The sequence below is a fragment of the Cebus imitator genome, unplaced genomic scaffold (assembly GCF_001604975.1).
Source record: "Cebus imitator isolate Cc_AM_T3 unplaced genomic scaffold, Cebus_imitator-1.0 Scaffold183, whole genome shotgun sequence".
Taxonomy (NCBI): domain Eukaryota; kingdom Metazoa; phylum Chordata; class Mammalia; order Primates; family Cebidae; genus Cebus; species Cebus imitator.
Genome location: NW_016107498.1, coordinates 3,398,536 through 3,422,805, shown reverse-complemented (window position 1 = coordinate 3,422,805; position 24,270 = coordinate 3,398,536). Strand labels below are relative to the sequence as shown.

At 41.5% G+C, this 24,270-nt stretch overlaps 2 protein-coding genes across 8 annotated transcripts in view; one reads left to right on the top strand and one right to left on the bottom strand.

Moving 5' to 3' along the window:
• Positions 1-671: 671 nt before the first annotated feature.
• On the bottom strand, positions 672-10,540 carry SMIM19 (small integral membrane protein 19). Of its 4 annotated transcripts, none has more exons than XM_017545965.2 (4): positions 10,501-10,540; positions 5,131-5,268; positions 2,952-3,076; positions 672-1,127 (listed from the first exon to the last, which is right to left on the bottom strand). In XM_017545965.2, the coding sequence occupies exons 2-4, from the start codon at positions 5,262-5,264 to the stop codon at positions 1,063-1,065; spliced, it is 324 nt and encodes a 107-aa protein (XP_017401454.1). In that variant the 5' UTR covers positions 5,265-5,268; positions 10,501-10,540; the 3' UTR covers positions 672-1,062. The 4 variants fall into 4 exon arrangements, with proteins under 4 accessions (XP_017401454.1, XP_017401457.1, XP_017401453.1 ...); XM_017545968.2 differs by lacking the exon at positions 10,501-10,540 and adding an exon at positions 10,099-10,175; XM_017545964.2 differs by lacking the exon at positions 10,501-10,540 and adding an exon at positions 9,997-10,127.
• The window catches only part of SLC20A2 (solute carrier family 20 member 2), a 125,157-nt gene continuing 110,363 nt past the window's right edge, over positions 9,477-24,270 (top strand). Inside the window, exon 1 of one of the 4 annotated variants that reach the window (XM_037744760.1) lies at positions 9,477-9,856. The gene's annotated coding sequence lies outside the window, so the exon portion shown is untranslated. Of the gene's footprint in view, positions 9,857-9,990; positions 10,257-10,680; positions 10,786-24,270 lie in introns of those variants that run through there. The other 3 variants (XM_017545959.1, XM_017545961.2, XM_017545960.2) reach the window with 3 other exon arrangements.

The window sequence follows — 24,270 nt, the reverse complement described above, 5'->3', positions numbered from 1 at the left end:
TGGGAAAAGATATGAGGCTCTTTGGGAAAGCTTAGCATGCTAAAAATGCAGAAGTAACCAGACAGCAACATTCACCAGTGGCAGCAGTAACGCCTCGCCAGTGGTAGCACTACTACCGCAGAGTTGCAAACACCAATACAGAGGCATCCATTCATTCAACAGCAGGGCCCCAGTGTGACCTAAAATAGAGCTACCTGGTGGAAATGAAAGTCCTCAAGCATAATTAATAAGGAAAAAAATCTAGTTACAGAAAGCTTTTAAAATTATCACAGGAATATGCATCATGATGTAGAAAGGACAGTCTACCACACAAGTTCTGAAGAAGCAAAGATTATCAATTAAAAAGCTGTCAACAGCATATTCAGGAGGCTGAGGCAAAAGAATCACTTAAACCCAAGAGGCGGAAGCTGCAGCGAGCTGAGACTGCACTCCAGCCTGGGCGACAATGAGAGACTCAGACTCAAAAAAGAAAAAAAAAAACACACAAACAACTGTTAACAACAATAACAAATTAATGTTATTGATATCACACTTACCACAGAATATAATGAAAGGAAGTTATTTCAATGGCTGCATTTTTATTTTTTAATATTGCAAAATGTTCTAATCACAACAAATTAATCTGTTATTGATATCACACTTATCACAGAATATAATCAAAGAGGAAGTTATTCCAATGGCTGCATTTTTATTTTTTAATATTGCAAAATGTTCTAATCACAGTGGCATAAACTCCAGGATTCCCGCTTCCCAAGATATGTTTTTATTTCTGATTGTATCCTGAAGGAATCAGAGGTCTTTGCAAGGTGAAGTCACCATCACTGGATACATAGATCCTTGATATGTGCAGGCTTTCTGTATCAAGGTCTTCTGAGCCATTTGTATTTACCTAACAATGACTTGGAGATGCAATTTAAAAAAGCAAAACGCACAAACCGTTGGGAAAAAGTCACAAGTAAAATAATTTTATGCAGACAGAAGTTGTTTTTAAAGCTGTTCATGATTTAGTAGAAAGAATTAGGAGCTTGCAACAATTACTTATGTTGCTCATTTTCTGAGGTTTCATTCCAATGAGAGCTGCACACTGTCAGCCTGGTTTTGTGATTGCTGACAGTCGTACTTCCTTGCTATTCACAAAAATAATAAGAAAAAGAGGTAACATTAATAAAACTGCAAAATGATTACTACCTAACATCATTAAATTATAGTAAAGTCATAGTTTCAATAAAGAATTAGTTTATGTTTGTTTGTTTTAGAGATAGAGTCTCACTCTGATGCCCAGGGCTGCAGTGCAGGGGCACCATCACAGCTCACTGCAGCCTCAACCTCTTGGGCTCAAGCAATCCTCCCACCTCAATTCTCAAGTAGCTGGGACCACAGACAGACACCACCACATCCAGCTAATTTTTTATTTTTTTTGCAAAGATAAGATCTCGCCACGTTGCCTAAGCTGGTCTTGAACTCCTGGCCTCAAGTGATCCTCTCACCTCAGCTTCTTAAAGTGCTGCAATTACAGGTGTAAGCCACTGTGCCCAGCTAAGTAATTAGTTTTCTATCTTTCCATCAAAAACAAAAAACCAAAACTGTGGGTTTATAATTGTTTCCGCTGTGTTACTGAGCATATTACTGACAACAGACAACTTGTTTTGCATAAGTATCAACAAAAACTTAGCTATTCTAATTTTTCAGAGCTCCTGGCTCTGTATGTATGTATGTTATGTATATATGTATGTATGTATATATGTATGTATGTAACTATGTATGTATGTATTTGTCAGATGAAGTTTCGCTCTTGTCCCCCAGGCTGGAGTGCAATGGTGCAATCTTGGCTCACTGCAACCTGTCTCCCGGGCTCCAGCGATTCTCCTGCTTCAGCCTCCTGAGTAGCTGGGATTACAGGTATGTGCCACCATCCCTGGCTAAGTTTTGTATTTTTAGTAGAGACAGGGTTTCACCATGTTGGCCAGGCTGGTCTCGAACTCCTGACCTTAAGTGATCTGCCTGCTACGGCCTCCCAAAGTGCTAGGATTGCAGGTGTGAGCCACCATGCCTGGCCCCATGCTCTGAATTTTTTTTTTTTTTAACAATACTTATTTTTTTAAAAGGATGTTTTTTAATGTGGTAAAATATACGTAACATAAACTTTACCATTTTAACCATTTGTAAGTGTAGAGTTCAGTGGCATTACATACATTCATGTTGCTGTGACCATCACTATCATCCATCCACAGAGCTGTTCTCATCCCTAACTGAACTCTGGACCCAATAAACTCCCTATTCCCCTCTTCTGCAGCCCCTGGCAACCACCACTCTACTTTGAGTCTCTATGATTTCCCTCACATAAGTGAAATAATCCAATATTTGTCCTGTTGCGATTGGCTTATTTCACTTAGCATACTGTCTTCAAAGTTCTTCCATGTGTAGCAGCATGTCAGAATGTCCTTCCTTTTAAGGGCTGAATAACATTCTAACGTATGTACCATACTTTGTTTATTCATTCATCTGTTGAGGACATGAGGGTGATTTCCACCTTTTGGCTATTGTGAATAATGCTGCCATGTTGAATTAAGTTATATGTCTTATTTTGGGCCAGTAACAAATGAAATGGTGTAAAATACAAAAAGAACAAAGGATATCTGAAAAACGTATTAAAAATCTGAAAATAGTACTAGGTTATCTTTTTTTTTTTTTTTGAGATAGAGTCGTACTCTGTCGCCCAGGCTGAAGTGCAGTGGTGCAATCTTGGCTCACTGCTACCTCTGCTGCCTGGGTTCAAGCGATTCTCCTGACTCAGTCTCCTGAGTAGTTGGGATTACAGGCACCTGCCACTGCACCTGGCTATTAAGTTTCATTACTTACAATTTTTAATAACCTTTTGCTAAATGAACTCAATTCCAGAAAATCTATTTTAAACATGTATATGCATATCTTTCAGTACAGAATATACTTACAAATGGAATACATTTCCAGTTGTTGTCTTAAACGAATCTTGCTTATCGTGTCATAGAAGTTGGGCTCTGACAAAGTTTCTTCTGTAGGTGGCACGCTGAATATCCTCATAATTCTCCTTTTGTTCCTAAAACACAAAATCCATGCAGAAGAGATATTTGTATTAATGTCATGTTGTAATATGCTCATGATCCTGGTCATCAGAAGCTATGGTAAAAGGACTTAAATGACAACAAGCCCATTTTACTTTCCATTTTGTCTTTGGGAGCTGCTTCCTTGGCTCAAAGTATTTTTTCTTTTGCTAAAAAGTATGAGGCTGTAAGTGAGAAAAATAAGTAGCTGAACACATCCATTTAACACAACAAAGTGAAGTTCCTCCAACTGTGACTCTCCTCAATCACCCAAAAGCCAAATATCCTAAGAGAAAATCAGAAACAAGAAAATAGCTGATTTTTCCTCCCTCTCATGTCATCCAGATAAAGCTAAATTACCGCCCTGGAGAATAAACTGAATGTGAGCAGAACTTAATTTTGGAAAGTAATGAATAAACATATTTCTTAAATACAATAGCATGGCCGTAGTGGAGACATCTTTTTAAAATTAAGAACAGCATGCCTCCGCTTTTAAAAGAAACGTGGGAAGGTGGCAGCGGCTGTTTTTAGAGGAAAGCGGTCACCAGCCCGGTGATCAGTGATGGTCAGGGAGCCTCCTCTCACCAGCCCGAGTTCAGGAGCCCACAGGCCAGCAGCTCCAGGAGGGTTCAGCTGAGATCTGGGCACAAGTGCGGGCTCTGAACAATTCCTCAGACCAAACTTAAATTATTTCTGGATTACTAATTACCTTGAACTCTCTAATGCCTTTTTACATTGGGAAAGGATACTTGTATGCAAGTATCTGCAGAACCAACGCAATCTAACACTGCTCTTCCTCTTTAAAGCCTCCCCGTACCACCCCCTTTTTACTGTACTTCTGGGAAAGGAGCCAGGGAGTGTGGAAAACCAGTTAAATTAAGCTACAACATCTGGAATTAAGGCAGGAAATAATATTTATTGAAGATTTACACTACGTGGCACATCAAGGACCCAAAGGTAAAAGACAAAAAAGACGTGGTGGAATGGACAAGTCATCAGGTAAGACTAACACTGTTTAATAAGTGCTATGATGCAGTCATGCACAAAAAAAACAAGGAAAAGCTTATACTGGCTGAAGGGAGATTTGCTAAGACATAGGAGTCAGTGTTTCTACATTCAGGGACTTAAGCCAAAAAAATGTGCTCAATGAAGGGTGACAATGTTATCATCCCAGGCTAGATGATAAAATTGGGCTATATTAGAAATTACAAAATTAAGAGTTTAGAGCAGCTGGCCTGGGGGCTGAGAGCTGTACTTAAGTCTCCATTTCTTAAAGCAATGGGTTTGTTTTTTCTTGAAAAGGAGTCTTACTTTGTCGCCCAGGCTGGAGTGCAGTGGCACAATCTCAGCTCACTCCATCCTCCTCCCAGGTTCAAGCAATTCTCCCGCCTCCACCTCCTGAGTAGCTAGTGTTACAGGCTCATGCCATCACGCCCAGCTAATTGTATTTTTAGTAGAGATAGGGTTTCACCATGTTGACCAGGCTGGTCCTGAACTCCTGATCTCAGGTGATTTACCTGCCTTGGCCTCTCAAAATGATGCGAATACAGGTGTAAGCCACCATGCCCTGCCAGCAATGAGGTTTTCAGAGTCAAACCTTGGCCACCAATGCTTGAGATCACAGTAGACCATGTCTTTCAGCACTAGAACAAAAACGATAATTTTTTTTTTTTTTCAGATGGAGTCTCATTCTGTTGCCAGGCTGGAGTGCAGCGGCGCAGTCTGGGCTCACTGCAACCTCCGACTCCCTGGTTCAAGCAATTCTCCTGCCTCAGCCTCCTGAGTAGCTGGGATTACAGGCACACGCCACCACACCCAGCTAATTTTTGTATTTTTCGTAGAGACGGGGTTTCACCATGTTGGCCAGGAAGTTCTTAATCTCCTGACCTCATGATCTGCCCGCCTCAGCCTCCCAAAATGCTGGGATTACAGGCGTGAGCCACCTCGCCTGGCCTGATGAAATTATTTTTATGCATTCATTTCTTATTTCTTAAACTTGCAAAACTTGTAAATGCACAGTTTTTATCTACCCTGAGAAACAAAAATTTACCTTTTGGCATACATGAAGAGACCGAAGCTAACAAGGATAACTATCAAGTAAACGTTGGTGGCTTCATTCCAGGCTTCGTGAACAGTATAATCAATAGAACCATCGTCACCCATCACTCCATAACCCCCAGCCATGGGGCTGTAAGAGAGAAAAGAAGGCAAGGTTTCTTTTAATTAATGATGGTAACACTGTCTGGGGAAGGGCTGGCAAACATATGGCCTGCTGGCCAAATCCAGTCCACCACCTGTTTGTGTGCGGCCCATGAGCCAAGAATGGGATTTACATTTCTAAATGGCACATTTAAATGGTGCAGTTGGCCCTCTATATCTGAGGGTTCTGCATCCAAATAATCAACAAACTGTGGATGGAAAGTATTTGCAAAAAAAATATATATAAAATTTTAAAAGTACATTACACCAGCTATTTACATAACATTTACATTGTATTAGGTATTATAAATGCTTAGAGATGATTTAGAGTATACAGAGGATGTGTTTAGGTTATATGCAAATACTACGCCATTTTATATCAGGACTTGGGCATCCATGGATTTTGATTATCGGACGGGGTCCTGGCACCAATCTCCCAAATACCAAGGAATGACTGCACCTACACAATATCGATTTTGTTTCACAGCCCACAAAACCTAAAATATTTACAATCTGGCCCTTTAAGAAAAAGTTTAAGGCTGGGCGTGGTGGCTCACGCCTATACTCCCAGCACTTTTGGAGTACAGGACGGGTGGATCAAGTGGTCAGGAGATTGAGACCATCCTGGCCAACGTGAAGATCCATCTCTAATAAAAATGTGAAAGTTAGCTGGGTGTGGTGGCTCAAGCCTGTAATCTCAGCTTCTCAGGAGGCTGAAGCAGGAGAATTGCTTAAACTCAGGAGGCAGAGATTGCAGTGAGCCAAGATTGCACCACTGTACTCCTGCCTGGCGACAGGGCAAGACTGTTTCAAAAAGAAAAGAAAAAGTTTAACAATCAGAGGGCTACATAGTTAGGGCACATTATGCATTTCCCCTTATGTTTGACTTTGACAGCTCCTACAGAATGGTTAAAATTTGGGATATAAAATAATATTATGAAAAGGACAGAGCTTGAAATGTTATTGCAGTTTCCAAAGTGTAACACCCAGAGGAAAGCAACAGAATACTTTAAAATAGAGACTTGGTCAGGCATAGTGGCACACGCCTATGATCCCAAAACTCAAGGAGGCTGAGGCGGGCGGATCACCTGAGGTCAGGAGTTCAAGACCAGTCTGGCTAACATGGTGAAACCCTGTCTCTATGAAAAATAAAAAAATTAGCTGGGCATGATGGTGGGTGCCTATAATCCCAGCTACTTGGCAGCTAAGGCAGAAGAACTGAAGCTGAGAGATGGAGATTACAGTGAGCCGAGATTGTGCCGTTGCACTGCAGCCTGGGCAACAGAGCGAGACTCCACCTCAAAACAAACAAACAAAACACAGAGGCTCAACACCTGGCATAGCAGCCTAGCAAAAATGTGACAGCCAGAACATGGCTCTCTCACCCCCCATGCCTCCCACCCTGGAAAACGTTTGGAGCTTTATCTAGTTTTGGCCTCCTGGCCAAATTTGGTTGAAAGCAGCTATGGGATGAAAAGACACATTTTGCTATTGACACAGCTGTGACATCTACCCTAGGAAAAGCATTCTTTGGACATTCCCACAGAAAGTTAGAGTGGTCACAGCAAGTGCATCAAACACCAAGTAAAAGTAATGACTTCTTATTTGTGTTTGAGAAGCTAACTGAATTTTTCCTTAAAGAGAAAGTTCCTATTTTGTGTTGGGACATAAAAGGTAAGTCTAAGTAAAATGACCTAATACGTAAAGAAAATCCAGAAGTGTTGCTTTAGACAGTCTATATACAAGAGAAAAATGGACAAATATAGGTGATAACTGCACTGTAGTGAGTCTAAAAAGTTGCTTGGCGATTTTTTCTACACTGCCTACTACAATGAAGGGATTACAAAAATTCATCCACTAAAACGGCTTGCAGGAGTCCAAGCTGTGAGCCTCCAGTGTTCATTAGTGTGGATTTGGCCAGGTAGTTAAGATGCACGTATTGAGGGCGGAGTTCGTTCTTCTAGTTTTGCCTCTATATAAAAAGAATAAAATTTCAGGAGAGGTCTATTCCTAAGCCACGTGGCATGTTTCTGCCTTTCTGACAACTTGTCTTTGTCAGATGTTTACGGGCATACTGGACTCCTTTAGAATAAAGTGAGCATCATGAACAGCCATTTAACTTAAACTCTTGCCACTGAGGGCAAGAGTGATTTCACTAAAGTAACTATTGGTGTCTGTTGAATATAAAGACTGGTCTTGTGAAAATTAGCCAGGCAACAATAAAAACAGAACTTAAATTGTAAAAATTTGTAGAATGCAATATCTAAATATTATTTAAACACTAGACTATACCAATTTCTAGATACTGAAGACTGGCTGTGGATCTTTTGGAGAGGTATTTGGCATATTGACAGTTTCAATTCTTACTCCTCAAAACTAAATTCTAGAGTTCCTCTCAATGTAACTTTATGGTTTATAGTAAGTAATCAGCCTACTTTAGACATGGAAACTTTTGGAAGCCCAGACACTATAACTGTCTTTATAATTTATGGAATCTCAAACTTCATTGGTGCCAAAGTGTAAAATAGCAACAACCACCACCGTGTTTGGCAAAAATAAGATGACTTTATGAGTCTGATTTGAGATGCTCCAGAAGGCTCAGGACAATTATGCAGCAAGGGAAGCAGCTTTCAGGATTGGGACTTATTAACAAATTAGGCAAGAAACAGGGAGCCATACAGCACTGGCCACTAGAACATTTCACGAGTGCCATTTATCTGACAAATTACAAAATGCTTCCTATTTTCTAGTGACAAAATGGATCTGAACCAGGTTAATTTCTTGATGTAATTTTTCACACGTTTCTGTTCATGTGCCACTCAGTAAATGGTACATTCCTACCCAAAGCGTGATTTCCTCCTGCCTCAAATATGCAGGCCTTTAATTACACCTAGGAAAAAATTTCTAATTACTACCGACACAGAATGGTAAAATTTTAACGTGAATTATACAACCTATATTATACAACATGATTGGTATGTCATGAGGTCACTCTTCCGTGCTTTCAGGGACAGGCACTTGAGTTATTTTTAGGAGTGTAGTTGTGAAAGATTTACTGGGGGGAGGGCTTCACCACCCAGTCCTCAGTCATGACCAATGGCATGACTTGGTAAGGCTGCCAGGAGTAAGGAATGGTCTGATCCTGAGTCACAGGACAGACCCATGGCCCACACGCAGCCTGTACTATGACCCCGTCCCCTCCTCCCCGGCATGCCACAGTGTAACCAAGTGTACATATATACACCTGTTGCCTGCTTACTGCATATCGCCACAGTGTTCCTTGGGAATCTAAAGCAAAACACCTTTTTTCGCATTTTCCTGTGATGTAACGCTTGAACTATTTTAGCAAGGAGATGCTACGATGGGCTGAATTAAGTCCCAAGTAAACATGAGTATCTAATGTCACCAATGTATGACAACTAGGGGTTGGTTTTAGGTTGACAAACTTTTAAGATGAGACCCACTTTTCCTTTTTACAGAAACAGGGTCTTGCTCTGTCACCCAGGCTGGAGGGCAGTGGTGCGATCTCGGCTTACTGCAGCCTCGACCTCCCGGAATCAAGCAATTCTCGTCTCAGCCTCCCAAGTGGTTGGGAATACAGGTGAATGCTACCAGGTCCGGCTATTCTTTAGTGTTTTTTTTTTTTAAGACGGGAAGGGTGGAGGTTACGTTCGTCTCACTATACTGCCCAGCCTGGTCTCGAGATCCTGAGCTCAGGCAATCAGCCGCCTCAGCCTCCCAAAGTGCTGGGATTACAGGCGTGAACCACCATGCGCAGCTGAGAGCTACTTTTTCTAGGGACTAAGTGAATGTATCAAAAGCTTTAAATCTGTGTCGTGATTTTGGGAACCTGATGCCATGTCTAGGTGGTTCTAAAATTGATCACCGCTTGTCATCGTGCCTTGAATGTTAATCATTGTCTCTCGCTTAGAACTTTGTGAATACATTGGAACCACTTAGTTCCCAGAGTCCCTTACAACAAAATCCCCTGCATCAATAAATGGGATTTCCTTCTCTCATCCCTCTGAAACACTAAAGGCTTGGGATCCTGAAGCAGAAGGGCACACGCTCACAGGCCTTCACCCAACATCGAGGAAAGCAATTCACATGTGCTGGGCAGTCAACAGAGTCACTGAATTATCCCAACAACCCTGCTGGGCGGCACTAAAGCTCCATTTCACAGGAGAAGAAACTGGGCTGAGGGCAGTGGTTATATAACTTGCCCAAAGCCACACGGGCCAGGGCGTGGAGGCGCGGAGCTGTTACAAACACGACTCCCAAAACTGAACTCTTCCAGCTTATGCCCCGATCCTGAGAGACCCGCTCCTGCCGGAAGAAAGTCAAGTGGAGCGGAGAGAAGATGCAATCCTCTCCCAGGAAGCGGCCCGGGCCCGGGGTGGCTAAGCTCTGGGACGTTTCTGCCGCCCGCAGGCTGCGCGTGATTCAGCCTCAACCCTCCCGCTGAGCCCTAGCCGCCCTGGCAGATGGGCCGACGCGACTCGCCCGTGTGCGCTTCCGGAAGCGGGCGCCTGGCTGCTCCCCGCGAAGCTGAGGGGCTCCGCGCTAGGGACAAGCAGGTGCTCGGAGCGTCGGGCACCGCGCGGGATCGGGGGCGGGCAGCGACCTCCTTCCACCCGCGTCCGGGGCGGAGCGGGGCGGGGCCGGGTGACGCGGCCCCGTCGGGGACCGGGAGGCGCGGGGACGCGGGGCCACTCACGCTGCCGGCTCCGGAGGCGGCACGCGGCCAGTGCTACTCCGCTCCGGGGCTCTTTCCCCCGGGGTCGGGGCCGGGCGCGCGGGAAACGGTTACCGAGCGGACCTGGACGCCCTCTGCCTTCGTCATTTCCTGCCGGCCGGTCGGTTTCCGGATGAAACGAGGAGCCAGGTCTTTTTTTTTTTTTTTTTTTTCCCCTTTCCCCTTTTCAGTTTTTTGAGTCGGAGAAACGCCGCGGCTGCACCGGTGCCGCCCCCGGGCGCGTGAGTGGAGCCGGGCTCACTTCCCCTCCCCCGCCGCGACCCCCGCTCGGGTCGCGCGCGCCGCCCTCTGCGAGCCCCCGGGCCGGACTCACAAGCTCCCGCGGGTGGGGGGCGGGCGCCGGCGGGGCTCGCGGTAGCGGCGGGTCGCGTCCCCCGCGCTTGCTGGCCCACGTGGACCTGGCAGTCGCGTGCAGTGCGGCGCCTTTGCGAAAACCCGGCGGAAGTGGCGGGGACTCGGCTTTACCTGCGAGTGCAGTGCGCCTCCCGCACGGCTGTGCGCGCGAGGGGTGGGACTCTGCGTGGGAGGGGTCGTGTGCGTTGTCCCACCAGGCGCGTTGAAGCCGGGCAGCACAGAGGATTTCTTTTTTGATCTAGAGGGCATAGAGTCCCTTTTCATATTCACGTGTACTCTTAAGAAAGCGTCTGTTTTCCAAACTGGCTTTCCATTCTCCCCGTCCTGAATGGTGCGTGGCTGACACCGTAGTGTTTTAAAAACTGGAAGTGGCCAGGATGCTATAGCATTGTCAATGTAAGTGCCTTTTGGGTATTTTTATTTAATTGTGTAGTGACGTGACAGAAGTGTTTCCCAGCTTGACACAGGTAATGAATTTGCGTAGGATTTCAGCAGCAGTATGGAAATGATGAGATGTCGGTGGTTGGTGCCACTTTGCAAATAAATGGCCACTGGTCCACGTGCTTCAAGTATTAACTATACAATTTGAGTAAGTTCTCTAGGACCAGCTGACTGTTATTTATAAGTCATGAAACCCTGCAGAAATGAGCACTGACATTGAACACTTAAGTTTTCTGTCCTTTGTGGGTCATCTGTTACAATTAAACTCACCTTTGTCTAGATTAAGACCATTACGCAATAACATACTAGCTTAATTTACAGTATATATGTTTATGTATATTATATATACGTAATCACATATATAATCGTATAGCGTTTAGTTTGATTCTGAAGTAAGAAAATAACAAGCAATGTTGAGTACTGATTGTTTGCCGGGCCTGTGCCAAATGGTGTGCTTGTTTTATGTCACTTAATCGCAAAAAATTTGAATACGTGAGTTTGATTTCAGTGTGTCCAAATGTGAAACGTGTACATTATTGTTTTGTTTCGCTTTTGTTGCCCAGGCTGGAGTGCACTGGCACTATCTCGGTTCACTGCAACCTCCGCCTCCCGGGTTCAAGTGATTCTCCTGCCTCACCCTCCCAAGTAGCTGGGATTACAGACGCCCGGCAACAAGCCCAGCTAATTTTTGTATTTTTAGTAGAGACAGGGTTTTACCATGTTGGCCAGGCTAGTATAGAATTCCTGACCCTAGGTGATCCTCCTGCCTCAGCCTCCCAAATTGTTGGGATTTCAGGCGTGAGCCCCCACGCCCATCAAACGTGTACATTAAATGCTTGTTTCTGCTTTTGTAAAATAAGAGTGTTGGCAATATAAAATGACCCATAGAGTAAATTAATGTGCTTTTCAATTTGGAAGATGGCTTTACAAATTCATAGAACTACAATTAGTCCCTTTATTTAGGTGCTGAATAGTTTCCAAAGCCCCTTGTCTTACTTATCCAAGTTTCCATTATGTAACATTGTCACCTAGTGAACTGGCTATGCTAGGACATTGGAAAAAGGTAAATATTGAGAAAGCCCTAATGGCCTCCCTTTCCATATTTAATTTCTAAGTGACAGTCTTAATTAAGGGTAAACAAACATGAAACAAGGCTAATTTTCCAATACCAAACTAAAGAAATAAAAAACAGTGGGCTGTCTGTTACTTTGTTGATGAGTCTAGCACAATTTTACTGGGCATTTGAATGTTAAGGATGTTATTTACATTGTAGGTAGTTGTGAAAGATCTGTGTGCCTGTTTTTAGTTTGCCTTTAAATGTGTTGAACATACGCTTACTATTGAGTCCAGTACTTTGTGCATTAATAAGTTTTTGATTGGATTTAATTGAATAGTTTTGGCTTCCTTAATAAGTTTGTTTTGAAGATAGAATTTAATGATTTGTGTAGGCATAACAGTTCCAACTAACAATGATTCTGAGATGAGCGTAGGGTCTAACAGTTCAAATCTTGTTGGGTGTTGAAAGGACTGGAGAGTTGGAGGTGTGTCTTTGTGATTAAAAAAGCATACTGGAACTTAGCTATCAGATGGTTCTGGTGGTCCATCTTTGGGAAGAGGAAAAGATGAAGAATGCTTTGCTAGTCAGTATTTACAAGAGGGGTTCTTAAAGGCATTCTCTTTGGGGAGGGGAGGATTTGGGAGTTGTCATCAATACAAGGATCTTAAAAAAGACATACATGTTTTTCTTTTGGAGTGAATTTGTGACTGATTCTTGTTACCACATGCATCTTCAGGCACTTTCCCAACTTTGATATTTATGGGCAGTCACTGGTAAATGAAGTAAAGAAGGGGGGGGGAAAAGTGGGGCTGGGTAGGTGGGGAGGAAAGCATGCCTTATTAGGTTTTCATTTGGGCAAAGTTTAGAAACTGCACCTCCACAGGCCTCTGTTACAAAAACCACTCCAATAACATTGTATGCATTTGTAAATCTCTTATGTGTTATTCGTGTGAAGAAATATGGAGAATATCCTTTTATGTGCTTTTTAAAGATGGAACTGATTTAGAATACAATATATTACAGTACATGAAAAAATTCAAAAATTTTTTGTCATTTTTGGAAAACCATAGTGAGTATAATAACAATATTGGCTCCTGTTCATAAGGCTTTAAATGGTTTCCTATGACAGGAAGACAGTCCTCTCTCAATCCTTCAAAATTTGGCTCTAGATGGGGTGCCCTTTAAGCTCCGTGAATGGGGGGACTTTTTCTGTCTCACTCATTGTTTTTTCCCTGGGGCCTAGAACAGAATCTGGCACACGGAGAGGGCTACGTTAACCTTTGCAGAGTGAGCACCTTTCCTGGGGAATCCTCTTTCCACTTTCCAGTAGTGAAGATCACACCTGCCTTTAGGTGAGGGCCCCTCCAGCCTGACTTTCTCTGCACAGCCTGCAGCCCACAATGACTCTTTGAACGTTAACTGCGTATACCACACTCTGTGGCAGTTAATCTTTTATAGCTTTATATTGTTACCTGAGTGTTTCATGTATTTTGTTTCCTCGCCCAAAATATAAGCCCTTCAAGGTTTGGGGATGTCCTATTTTTGAAAATTGCTTTGGTATCCAGTATAATATATATGTATATATACAGAGTAGGTTTATATTTACCTATTGAATGAATGTTGCATACCATGGGGAAACATCAAAGATATTCAAAATGGTAGGTAATGTTTTCGTTAGGCAAACCTAGTGTACACGTGAAACAGTACTAGATTTTGGAGCTAAATAAGACTTAATATTTATGCCATGCTAAAGTACAACGATCCTTTGAAGTAGGTACAATTATTTTCTCATTTTTCAGAGGGAAAAATGGAGACACAGCAAAGTAATTAAGTTTCTTGCTCAAGATCGTACTGGAAGTCATAATTAGGCAGTCTGGCTCCAGACCCAGTGTGGTTTCTCTGGGGAGATTTACTTTATACATCGAAGAGAGATCTAAGCACTACTCTAGCAGCTGTAAGAGATGCTCTTTTAAAAATTTCAAAGTAGCCTAAGAGACTGCAGTGTCTCTAAACTGCAGAAGCAATGCTGGATTTTCTATGTAGAGGACATTGGTAATGGAATGATTAAGGGGACACTATCTGTATATTGAAGTGAGTAAAGATGGGGCAGAGAAACTAAATTTTGAATCTCAAAGCTGAGGATTATAATTCTTTATAGATGTTGAATTCTAGGACAGTGATTCACCAGGGCATAGGACAATGACTGCTTCTTACTAATTTAGTATCAAAAAACTTAAGCCAAATAAAATAATACTGAATGACACTGGATATCTTACTGCTTTCCTTTTTTTAAACACATACTAGGTTTGAAGACCTAGTGGTAGTAATTTACCTTGATGTGCGTATTACTAAAGGTTTCCTGTACACTTCTCTCCATTTGCTTTGTCTTTTTGTAGAATCTTTCTTTTTTGAGACAGGATCTCACTCTGTTGCCCAGGCTGGAGTGCAGTAATGTGATCTCACGGCAGCCTCTGCCTCAAGCAATCCTCCCACCTCAGCCTCTAGAGTAGCTGGGACTAGGCATGCACCACTGAGCTCAGCTAATTTTTAAATTTTGTGTAGAGATAAGGTCATACTATACTTCCCAGGCCGGTCTTGAACTCCTGGGGTCAAGCAACCCTCTTCCTGCCTCAGCCTCCCAAAGTTCTGGGTATGTCAGTGAGCCACTGTGCCCGGCCTTTTTGTAGAATCTTTTTTTTTTTTTTTTTAGGTGGAGTCTGGCTCTCTTGCCCAGGCTGGAGTGCTGTGGCGCAATCTTGGTTCACCGCAGCCTCTGTCTCCCCGGTTCAAGCGATTCTCCTGCCTCAGCCTCCCGAGTAGTTGTGATTACAGGCACCTACCACCACACACAGTTAATTTTTGTATTTTTAATAGAGACCATGTTGGCCAGGCTGGTCTTGAACTCCTGATCCAGGTGATCTGCTCATCTTGGCCTCCTAAAGTGCTGGGATTACAGGTGTGAGCCACTGTGCCCGGCCTTTATATAGAATCTTGATCCATTTTTCAGGCTGTATTGAGTGATAGAGAACACTGTTGGGGTCAGGAGGTCACGTCAAACCAAGTACTTTTTTTTCCGGTGGAAAAAAATGTAAAATTGTGTGGTTGATTAAAGTCAGTTTGAAGCTGTTTAGAATTAGATGAGGGCCTACAAATTCCAGCAAGATGAAGGACAGTGGTATTCTCTGAAAGCCCCAGTATGTCTCCCTTTTGTTGGGAGCTGACGGTATGATTTTGGGGACATCGGGCATCAACAGTCACTGAATCTCAATGGCTCCACAGATAGGGGAGTATATACATCACCCCACCAGCTGTCCAGGAATCAGGAGGAAGTGCCCTTGAATGAAGCCTGGGCTGCAGGCCTGGTTAGCAGCAAGGGAGGACACACATACATGCTGCAGGTACAGTATTCTGTATTGCACAGATTGTTTCCACTGGGAAGGATGTCATGTCCATTATCTTGGGGGTAGCGTCAGAATTTGAGTCAGTGATGAAACAATGTGCTGCTTTCATTATGCTCCCGTTAAAAGAACATCACATATTTTGGGATGGCCTGCATAAAAGAAACTTGTAATAATGAATATTAACCTACACCTTGTGTTCTGTTTAAGTATCTGAGGAAGTAATTTGGAAAACTTGAGTTAAAATAATCTATTTTGAAGTTTTTATCCAATTGGCATGTTAGCCCTAATCTTCATTTCAGGCTCTTCCCTAAATGGGAGGCTTTTAGGGAAAGAGCAAATGATATATTGATTAATTTATTTTCAGCCTAGGAAGCTAGGATAATTTAATGAACTCTCTACTGGCCCCATATTATGAACTTTAGGGTCAGAGAGCTTGATGCTGAATGTGATCTATTTTTTTTTTCTGTGACTGCCTTGGAAGTGATCTATCCTTTAACTACGAATGTACAGCAGAATGACCCAGGGCTTATCCTGAAAGTAACAGATGTCTTCACTTAACCCGGGAGATGCATATTTGGTAGAGCTGCTGCTGCAGGCCCCAGACATTAGTATTAAACTATCCTTAAGTGATTCTGGTGCCTCTTCCAGTAAGAAGAACCAGCCCTGTATTTTATATTTTAGAAAACCTGGGCAAACAAATGACTTGCCTAGATTTGATTCAGTGATACGAGGATTTAATCACCAGATAATACAGTTTCAGAATCCTATGGCTGGAAGAAGTTTACTAAGTAGTCATCAATTCAGTAGTTCATTTTACAGATGAATATAAACCATGCTTGTCAATTATTCGCAGTACTTTTATTGTATACCCTGTGATGCCCTTTTTAATTTTTTTGAAAATATTGTATACTTAAACTCAAGTGAAACATTAAAATTCTTATTAGAATGATTTTTCAGTCTTAGCTAAAATATAATATTGTATGAAAATTTGCACTGCATTGCTAGTTTTTTTTTTTTTTTAATCTAGTTGATTTTCAACTTTTCTTTTTTTAAGGCATCTCCTTGGAAACAATGCCATCTCTGAATGTGAGAGATAATCCTAGTTTCAGCATGTCTGCAGCAGAGACCAGTGCATCAGGCTTATTCCCACAGGAAGTCTCCTAAAGCCTGTGGTGCAGCAACCATTTCCAGGACTAAATAATAATGTGTCAGATGCCTGTGAGTGGACTGCCTGGCCAAATGACTCATGAAGATATTCATGGAAGAATAGTCAAAAAGCAAAGAAAAGGCACATTCTAGAAGCACCTTCAATTTCATCGAGGATTTTTGAACAGCTGAAGAAGAAAGTTCTGAAAATATGAGTTACAGGACTCCAGCACGCTTCTTTAGTTGATTCTTACATTATCTTTGTTAACCCATCCGTTTTTGTGTATAATATTTGAGTTATTTTCCACTACTGCAATGGCTGGTAATTTACTTAGGCTCAGAGTTTTACTCTGTAGGGACAGAGAAACAGGACGTAACAGCAGTGGGAGAACAAATAGGAACAGCTTGTTGGTATGTTGGTCCCCAGAAATTGGCTTTCATTGACTAATTCCTACAGGATATGGTATGTTGATGAAATGCTTTTTCGTAGTGATGTGCGCTTCTTGTTCATACTCCTATGACTTTAATTTCATCTTTATCTCCTAGCCTCTGTATATGCCTACTTTTTTTAAAATAATTTTTGGCACTGAAGATCTGATGACTGTATTTTTTCAGTTTAAAAATTGTATCTTCAGAAATAGACCTTTGGCATAGTTGTATTCTACCATAGGTTATTTTCTAGGATCAAGAATAGAACAGTTTCCATTCTCTCCAGCATTAATCTTTACTATTCGTCTGTTCTTTTTCAGTGTTTTGTTGTTGTTCTCATATTCTAGGTGGAAATGAAGGGTAATCTGTATGTTCTATTTTCAGTTTTTTGGGAGACCAGAAAAACTTGGATAGTAGAAATGTATAGAAAATTTACAGTGTCTCTTAACCATGTGTTAAACTTGCATTAAGCTTCGTTTTTAGCAATACCAATGTCTGTTACCTCCTTTCCCTTTTATTTTATTTATTATTTTTGAGACAGAGTGCTGTTCTGTCGCCCAGACTGGAGTGTGATGATGCAATCTTGGCTCACTGCAACCTCTGCTTCCCGGGTACGAGTAATTCTCGTGCCTCAGCATTCCGAGTAGCTGGGATAACAGGTGTGCACCACCACATCCCACTAATTTTTGTAGTTTTTAGTAGACACCAGGTTTCACCATGTTGGCCAGGCTGGTCTTGAACACCCAACCTTAGGTGATCTGCCCAATTCAGCCTCCCAAAGTGTTGGGATTACAGGTGTGAGCCACCATGCCAGGCCTCTTTTGTTTTTTTGAGGTGGAGGCAGTAAGAAGCAGGGATTTCTTCGAATGCTAGTAAGCAGAAAGGGAGGGGGGGAATACGTTTTTGTAGTGAACAAATGAACAGTCCATCATTAAGGCCATAAATGTGCATGGACACTTTTTTTCAGACAGAGTCTCACTCTATTGCATAGGCTGTGTGATGACACAATCTTGGCTCACTGCAATCTCGGCTCACTGCAATCTCTCTCTCCTGGGCTCAAGCAATTCTTGTGCTTCAGCCTCCTGAATAGCTGGGATCACAGGCATGGGCCACCAAGCCCAGCTAATTTTTGTATTTTTGGTAGAGATGGGGTTTGCCATGTTGTCCAGGGTGGTCTTGCACGCCTGGCCTCAAGTGATGCACCCGTCTGGGCCTCTCAAAGTGCTGGTATTAAGATGTGAGCCTCTGCAGAACAGCATAATGGACACATTTTTAGTAAGTAGTTTATTAATTAGAATGAAGAGCACTTGGTATAAGTACATGTTACTGTTTTCAGCTGTTATGGCTAAGTCAGTTGACCTCGTCAACCATTTTCTCTTCTGTAAATTGAGGACAATTTTTGCTTTTATGAATGAAGTCTTACCCAACAGGGATAAGTATAAACAAAGGAACATATTTTTAACTTAGTGAAGCAAAATTCCATACATCATTTTAAAAATATTGTTTCTTTCCCTCATAGGCCTCTTCTGCGTCATTCTTTTAGCTTCCTTCTGTCCTGTTTGTCACTTGGTCCCACTTTTATATTTTTCCTCTTTGGTCCAGAATTTCTTGTTTTGTTTCTTGTATTTTGCCCCCCCCGCACCCCCCCCCATGACTCAGCCTAGTCTCTCTTCTCTCTCTGGCCTTGGGTGTGCCTCCGTCCCTGAGCACCACCTCATCTTTAGCTGCTGTTAACCCTCCCGCCTGCACACTTGCCACTTCAGCCACTTCGTGGTCTGCTCAGCCGGTCTGCCCCGTTGCTCTCCACCGCCTCGGTCTCCTATCTGTTTCAGCTAGCTCTGGTTCCTTCTTGTCCCCTTCTTGTTTATGTTGTTTTCTTCCTGTGCTTGTTAATCCTTGTGTACTTGCTCCTTGAGCTCTTTTTTAATTTATAGGTATTACTAGATGGATTTGTTGTCTGCCTTTATATAGAACACACATCCTTACTGTGTATTTCCTGAGTAGCCAAGATGAATCAATTATTATTAACTTTCCTTGGAACACTGAGCTTCCTGTGTTTTCTGCTTCTAAGAATTAGATTAGTATTCTGGAAGATTAATACTACTTTTAAGACAGTCATCCTCCCCTTTCAGCCCTTTGTTCAAGAGGCTGCAACATAAATATCACTCTATTGAAAGAGTAAACAACACCCAAAGCAAGTTTGGGGTGGAGGTGGGGGAGGGCAGGAAGAGAAAGGTAAGTGCTAGAAAAGGACTCATCAATAATTTCCACAACTGGACTGAAATCTGGAAGCACAAACCGTAACATTTTTTAGGTAAAAGGTCCCTGGAAAGAATAAAACGCATCAGTACTTCTGTTAACTAGTTTTAGTATTGGGTCATTTGTAGTTTACATTCTCCTTTAAGTTTTAGGACCTTCAGTGTTTAACAAAGCAGAGACTTAATCTTGTAAATACTCATTTTATTTTTGAGAGAGTTGATGTCTCCTTAAATGCTAACCTGTGTCATTTTGTAATTATACTAAAATAGTCTTAGAATGCCATTAACAACCAACCCTGTTCGTTTCTTGTGTGGGAAAGCTTATAAATTGTGTGCTTGCCCCTCTGAACCCTGTAGTTGTATCATAGTGAAAATGAAGCTTTTGGCAAAACTTTGTATCAGGCTGTTGACTCACACTGTCTCATATATTTTTTTTATTCTTCTATGAATATGGTGCTATCCTGTCATTTAATGTATGTGAACTGCTAAAGGTAGACTGATGTGAGTGCAGTTCTTAAAACTTCCTATATATTACATTCATGGTGTTTAAGATACAAGAACGGCCTTACAAAGAGGGGATGATTGTATTGAATGTTCTTTCTGCTGAGCCTGGCTTAATTGTGAGGGTGGTTGTTTGGGTATCTTGGAGCTAAAAGAATAGCTAAGGGCCCACCAATGGTCCTGTAATATTCACCACAGGAGCAGTTGGTAAAGAATGGCCGCAAAGCCACGTTAGGCTACTGACGAGGAATTTACGTAGTTGTGCCAGTTCTGGCCTGTGTTCTGGAACTATAGAGATGAATAAGGTATGGTCCTTTTTCTCTGGAGGCTCACAATTCAATAGGGAATATTAATAAGTGAATGATTGCAATGTAGCATGGCCAATGCTAAAATGTATGTGTATAGCAGCTATTACAGGAACTGATTAATAGCGAGAGTCTGGCTGGGCATCGTGGCTCATGCCTGTAATCCCAGCACTTTGGGAGGCTGAGGTGGGCAGATCCCTTGAGGTCAGGAGTTCGAGACCAGCCTGGCCAAAATGGTGAAACCCTGTCTCTACTAAAAATACACAAATATTAGCTGGGCGTGGTAGCAGATGCCTGTAATCTTAGCTACTCCAGAGGCTGAGGCAGGAAAATCTCTTGAACCTGGGGGGCAGAGTTTGCGGTGAGCTGAGATTGTGCCACTGCACTCCAGCCTGAGTGACAGAGTAAGATTCTGTCTCAAAAACAAAACAAAACCATATTACCTTATAGTCAGTGCCCTCTACGCTCCTTAGTTAAAAGTTGTTTATTTAGCCTGATTGGTTTACCAGATGTCTTTTTCAGTCACTTTTGTCTCTTCCATAAATCCATTCTCAAAATTTGCAACAGTTGAGCATATTTGACCAAAATATACCACAGGCTTCTGAAATCTATTCAGAAAGAAGCCTGTCAACATGATTGGAGTGGGTCTTCACAATGACTGCTTTCAGGAAGGCTGGAGTAAAATTCATGGATACAGAAGTTTTGGAGTATGTTAGAAAATCAGTAAGTCTTTGTATAGTTATAATCCCAACATTGGGTTATATATATTTAATACCAACCTGAGTATAGTTCCTGAATAATATCTGTTTTGGAGAGTTGGACAAAGTTAACCTTTTTGCTCTTTTAAAAGGTGTTGTTTAAATTAACTTCCTTTAACAGAACCAAACTAAACAATCTGCATTTTTAATGTGGAAAAAAAGACACAGTGATTTGATATTTTGTTTATAGTTTATTATCTTCCTAAATTATCAGCTCTTCAAAATATAGGTCTCTGGCCTGTATACTATTGGATAAATTAGGTTGGGTAAATTTTTTGCCTGAAAAATTTCATTCTTCTGACCGAGGTTGTTTGGCTTGGTTAAAAAAAAAAAGGCTGGGCGCAGTGGCTCACGCCTATAATCCCAGCACTTTGGGAGGCCAATGCTGGTGGATCACGAGGTCAAGACATTGAGACCATCCTCTCCAACATGGTGAAACCCCGTCTCTACTGAAAAAAAAAAAAAAAAAATTAGTAGCTGGGCATGGTGGTACGTGCCTGTAGTCCTAGCTTTGTTCGTGACTGAGGCAGGAGAATCACTTGAACCCAGGAAGCAGAGGTTGCAGTGAGCCGAAATTGCTCCACTGCACTCCAGCCTGGGTGACAGAGCAAGACTCTCTCAAAAAAAAAAATTACATATTCATCACATGATTAAACTTGTCCATTAGATTGTGATTTTGTGTGTTATATGGATTGTAACTGGGGTAATTTTAAAATTTCGGTATTTGCATAGAACTACCAGCCCAGGATTTTGATAAAGATCAAAATATATATTGTATCTAAAGTCTCTTTTTAAAAAGTTTTTATTTCGCTTATAATCAAAAGATTTAAATAAGGTTAGTGTATATTTTATGATTAGTATTATTTTGTATTGACGTAATATTCAGAGATAGGAAAACTGTATTCCCATAGAAAGGGAGACTTGGTGTATTAATATTCCAAAGCTTAGTTTAAGCTGGTGATGATTAGAAAAGTGGCTTTCATTTGTGTTCTCTGGAAGATTCTCAGTAGGCCTGTGGGTATGTGAACAACAGCATGTGTAATCTCCGTAATGAATGTCTTGTTAGCAGAAATGTCTGGGGCATTGCTGAGATGTCGAATGAGCTAAGGTACTGGTTTTTTGTCTTTCACTGCTGTCTATTATGTTTTTTGAGAAACTGAGATTTTCCTGACAATGTTTGTTTTTCTTGGATATTTATTAATGCTATTCATAGTAATAGTTTCTATTAAGGACCCTCAGTAGGCTCTTGACATACATTTAGCCCATTGCTATTACTTACGTAATTTTCTAATAAAATTTACTGTTATGAAATATATTTTCTGGAATATACTAATATAACAGAATATATCATATATACCAATAGTATAATATAAGTAATATTATTGTTATTTTTTTGAGATGGAGTTTTGCTCTTGTTGCCCAGGCTAGAGTACAGTGGTGCAATCTCAATTTACCACAGCCTCTACCTCCCAGGTTCAAGTTATTCTCCTGCCTCAGCCTCCTGAGGAGCTGGGATTACAGGCATGCACCACCATGCCGGGCTACTTTTCTATTTTTAGTAGAGATGGGGTTTCTCCATGTTAGTCAGGCTGGTCTCAAACTCTCGACCTCAAGTGATCCACCCACCTCAGCCTCCCAAAATGCTGGGATTATAAGCATGAGCCACTGCGCCTATATTATAAGTAATATAGTAATATATATAATAGAATATGTAAGTAATATAAGTAATGTATAATGGAGTAGCATTAATAATTATATTAATATAAATTACACTAATATATTAATATAAGCGACATATATTTCCTATTATTAATATAATATGTTTTTTTTTTTTTTTTGAGACGGAGTTTCACTCATGTTACCCAGGCTGGAGTGCAATGGCGCAATCTCGGCTCACCGCAACCTCCGCCTCCTGGGTTCAGGCAATTCTCCTGCCTCAGCCTCCTGAGTAGCTGGGATTACAGGCACACGCCACCATGCCCAGCTAATGTTTTGTATTTTTTTTTTAGTAGAGACAGGGTTTCACCATGTTGACCAGGATGGTCTCGATCTCTTGACCTCGTGATCCACCCGCCTCAGCCTCCCAAAGTGCTGGGATTACAGGCTTGAGCCACCGCGCCCGGCCTATAGTATGTTATTATAAGTAAATAAATAGATGTTAGAGGAGCCCTTCAGATCAATAGATTGATTGTATTACATTTTATTTTTTTAATTAAAATTTAAAAATTTAAAATTTAAAAAAATTTTTAAATTTCTTATTTATTACATTTAAAAAATGAGGAAATGGGCCAGGTGTGGTGGCTCACACATGTAATTAGAGTGCTTTGAGAGGCCAAGGCAGGAGGATCACTTGAGCCCAGGAGTTCAAGACCAGCCTAGTTAACGTAGCAAGACTCCATCTCTTCAAGAAAAAAAAAAAATGAGCTGGGTGTTGTTGCATGTGCCTGTGGTCCCATCTGATTGGGAAGGTGAAGTGGAAGGATTGCTTGAGCCGAGGAGTTTGAGGTTACAGTGGGCTATGATCATGCCACTGCCCTCCAGCCTGGTTGACAGGGTAAGACTCAGTCTCAAAAAAATAAAATAAAAAATAAAGAGGAAATAGAGAGAAAATATGATGGAATTGCCCAAGATCATGCAGAAAGTAAATGATGAAGCCAGTATTTTAATCTAAGTCTGGTTAAATCTTGTGCTTTCAACTACTTTTCTGTACTGCCTTTTAAAATATTTCCCCTTGAAAAAGTAAAATTTGGCTGTTTTATAAATGCGTATTCTTTTGAGCTAAGGAGTACTCTGTCAACCCTGTGCTATACACCTATTTTTTTTCAAAATAACTTATCTTCGGTCCTGGTTATAGAAGTAATGAGATTCAGTGTTAATCAGTGCTTGGTAGTAATAGAAAATGAGATCATTCAGAAAGGTATAAAGAAGATAGTAGTGAAAATGACTAGTAATTCTACCACCCAGAGGTTAACATTATGATGCAGAGTCTTCCTTTTTGGTATATAAATGCGTACACGTAATGTTTTTAAAATATAAATAGATTTATAACAGGCATGTTGTTTATTTATAATTCTAATTTCACTTATCTTAGCCATTATTCTATGTCATTATACATTTATATTTTCATTTAAAATTTTTTCTCCACTTTTATTTTCCATTTTTTTTTTTTTTGAGACGGAGTTTCGCTGTTATTGCCCAGACAGGAGTGCAATGGCACGATCTCGGCTCACCGCAACCTCCACCTCCCGGGTTCAGGCAATTCTCCTGCCTCAGCCTCCTGAGCAGCTGGGACTACAGGCACGCGCCACCATGCCCAGCTAATTTTTTGTATTTTTAGTAGAGACGGGGTTTCACCATGTTGACCAGGATGGTCTCGATCTCTTGACCTCGTGATCCACCCACCTCGGCCTCCCAAAGTGCTGGGATTACAGGCTTGAGCCACTGCGCCCGGCCTTATTTTCCATTTTTAAAAGTAAACTTTTTTTAAGAAAAGTTTTAGATTTACAGGAAAGTTGCAAAGATTAATAGAGTTCCCATATACTCTACCCCCAGTTTCTTTCTTTTTTTGACACAGTGTCTTGCTCT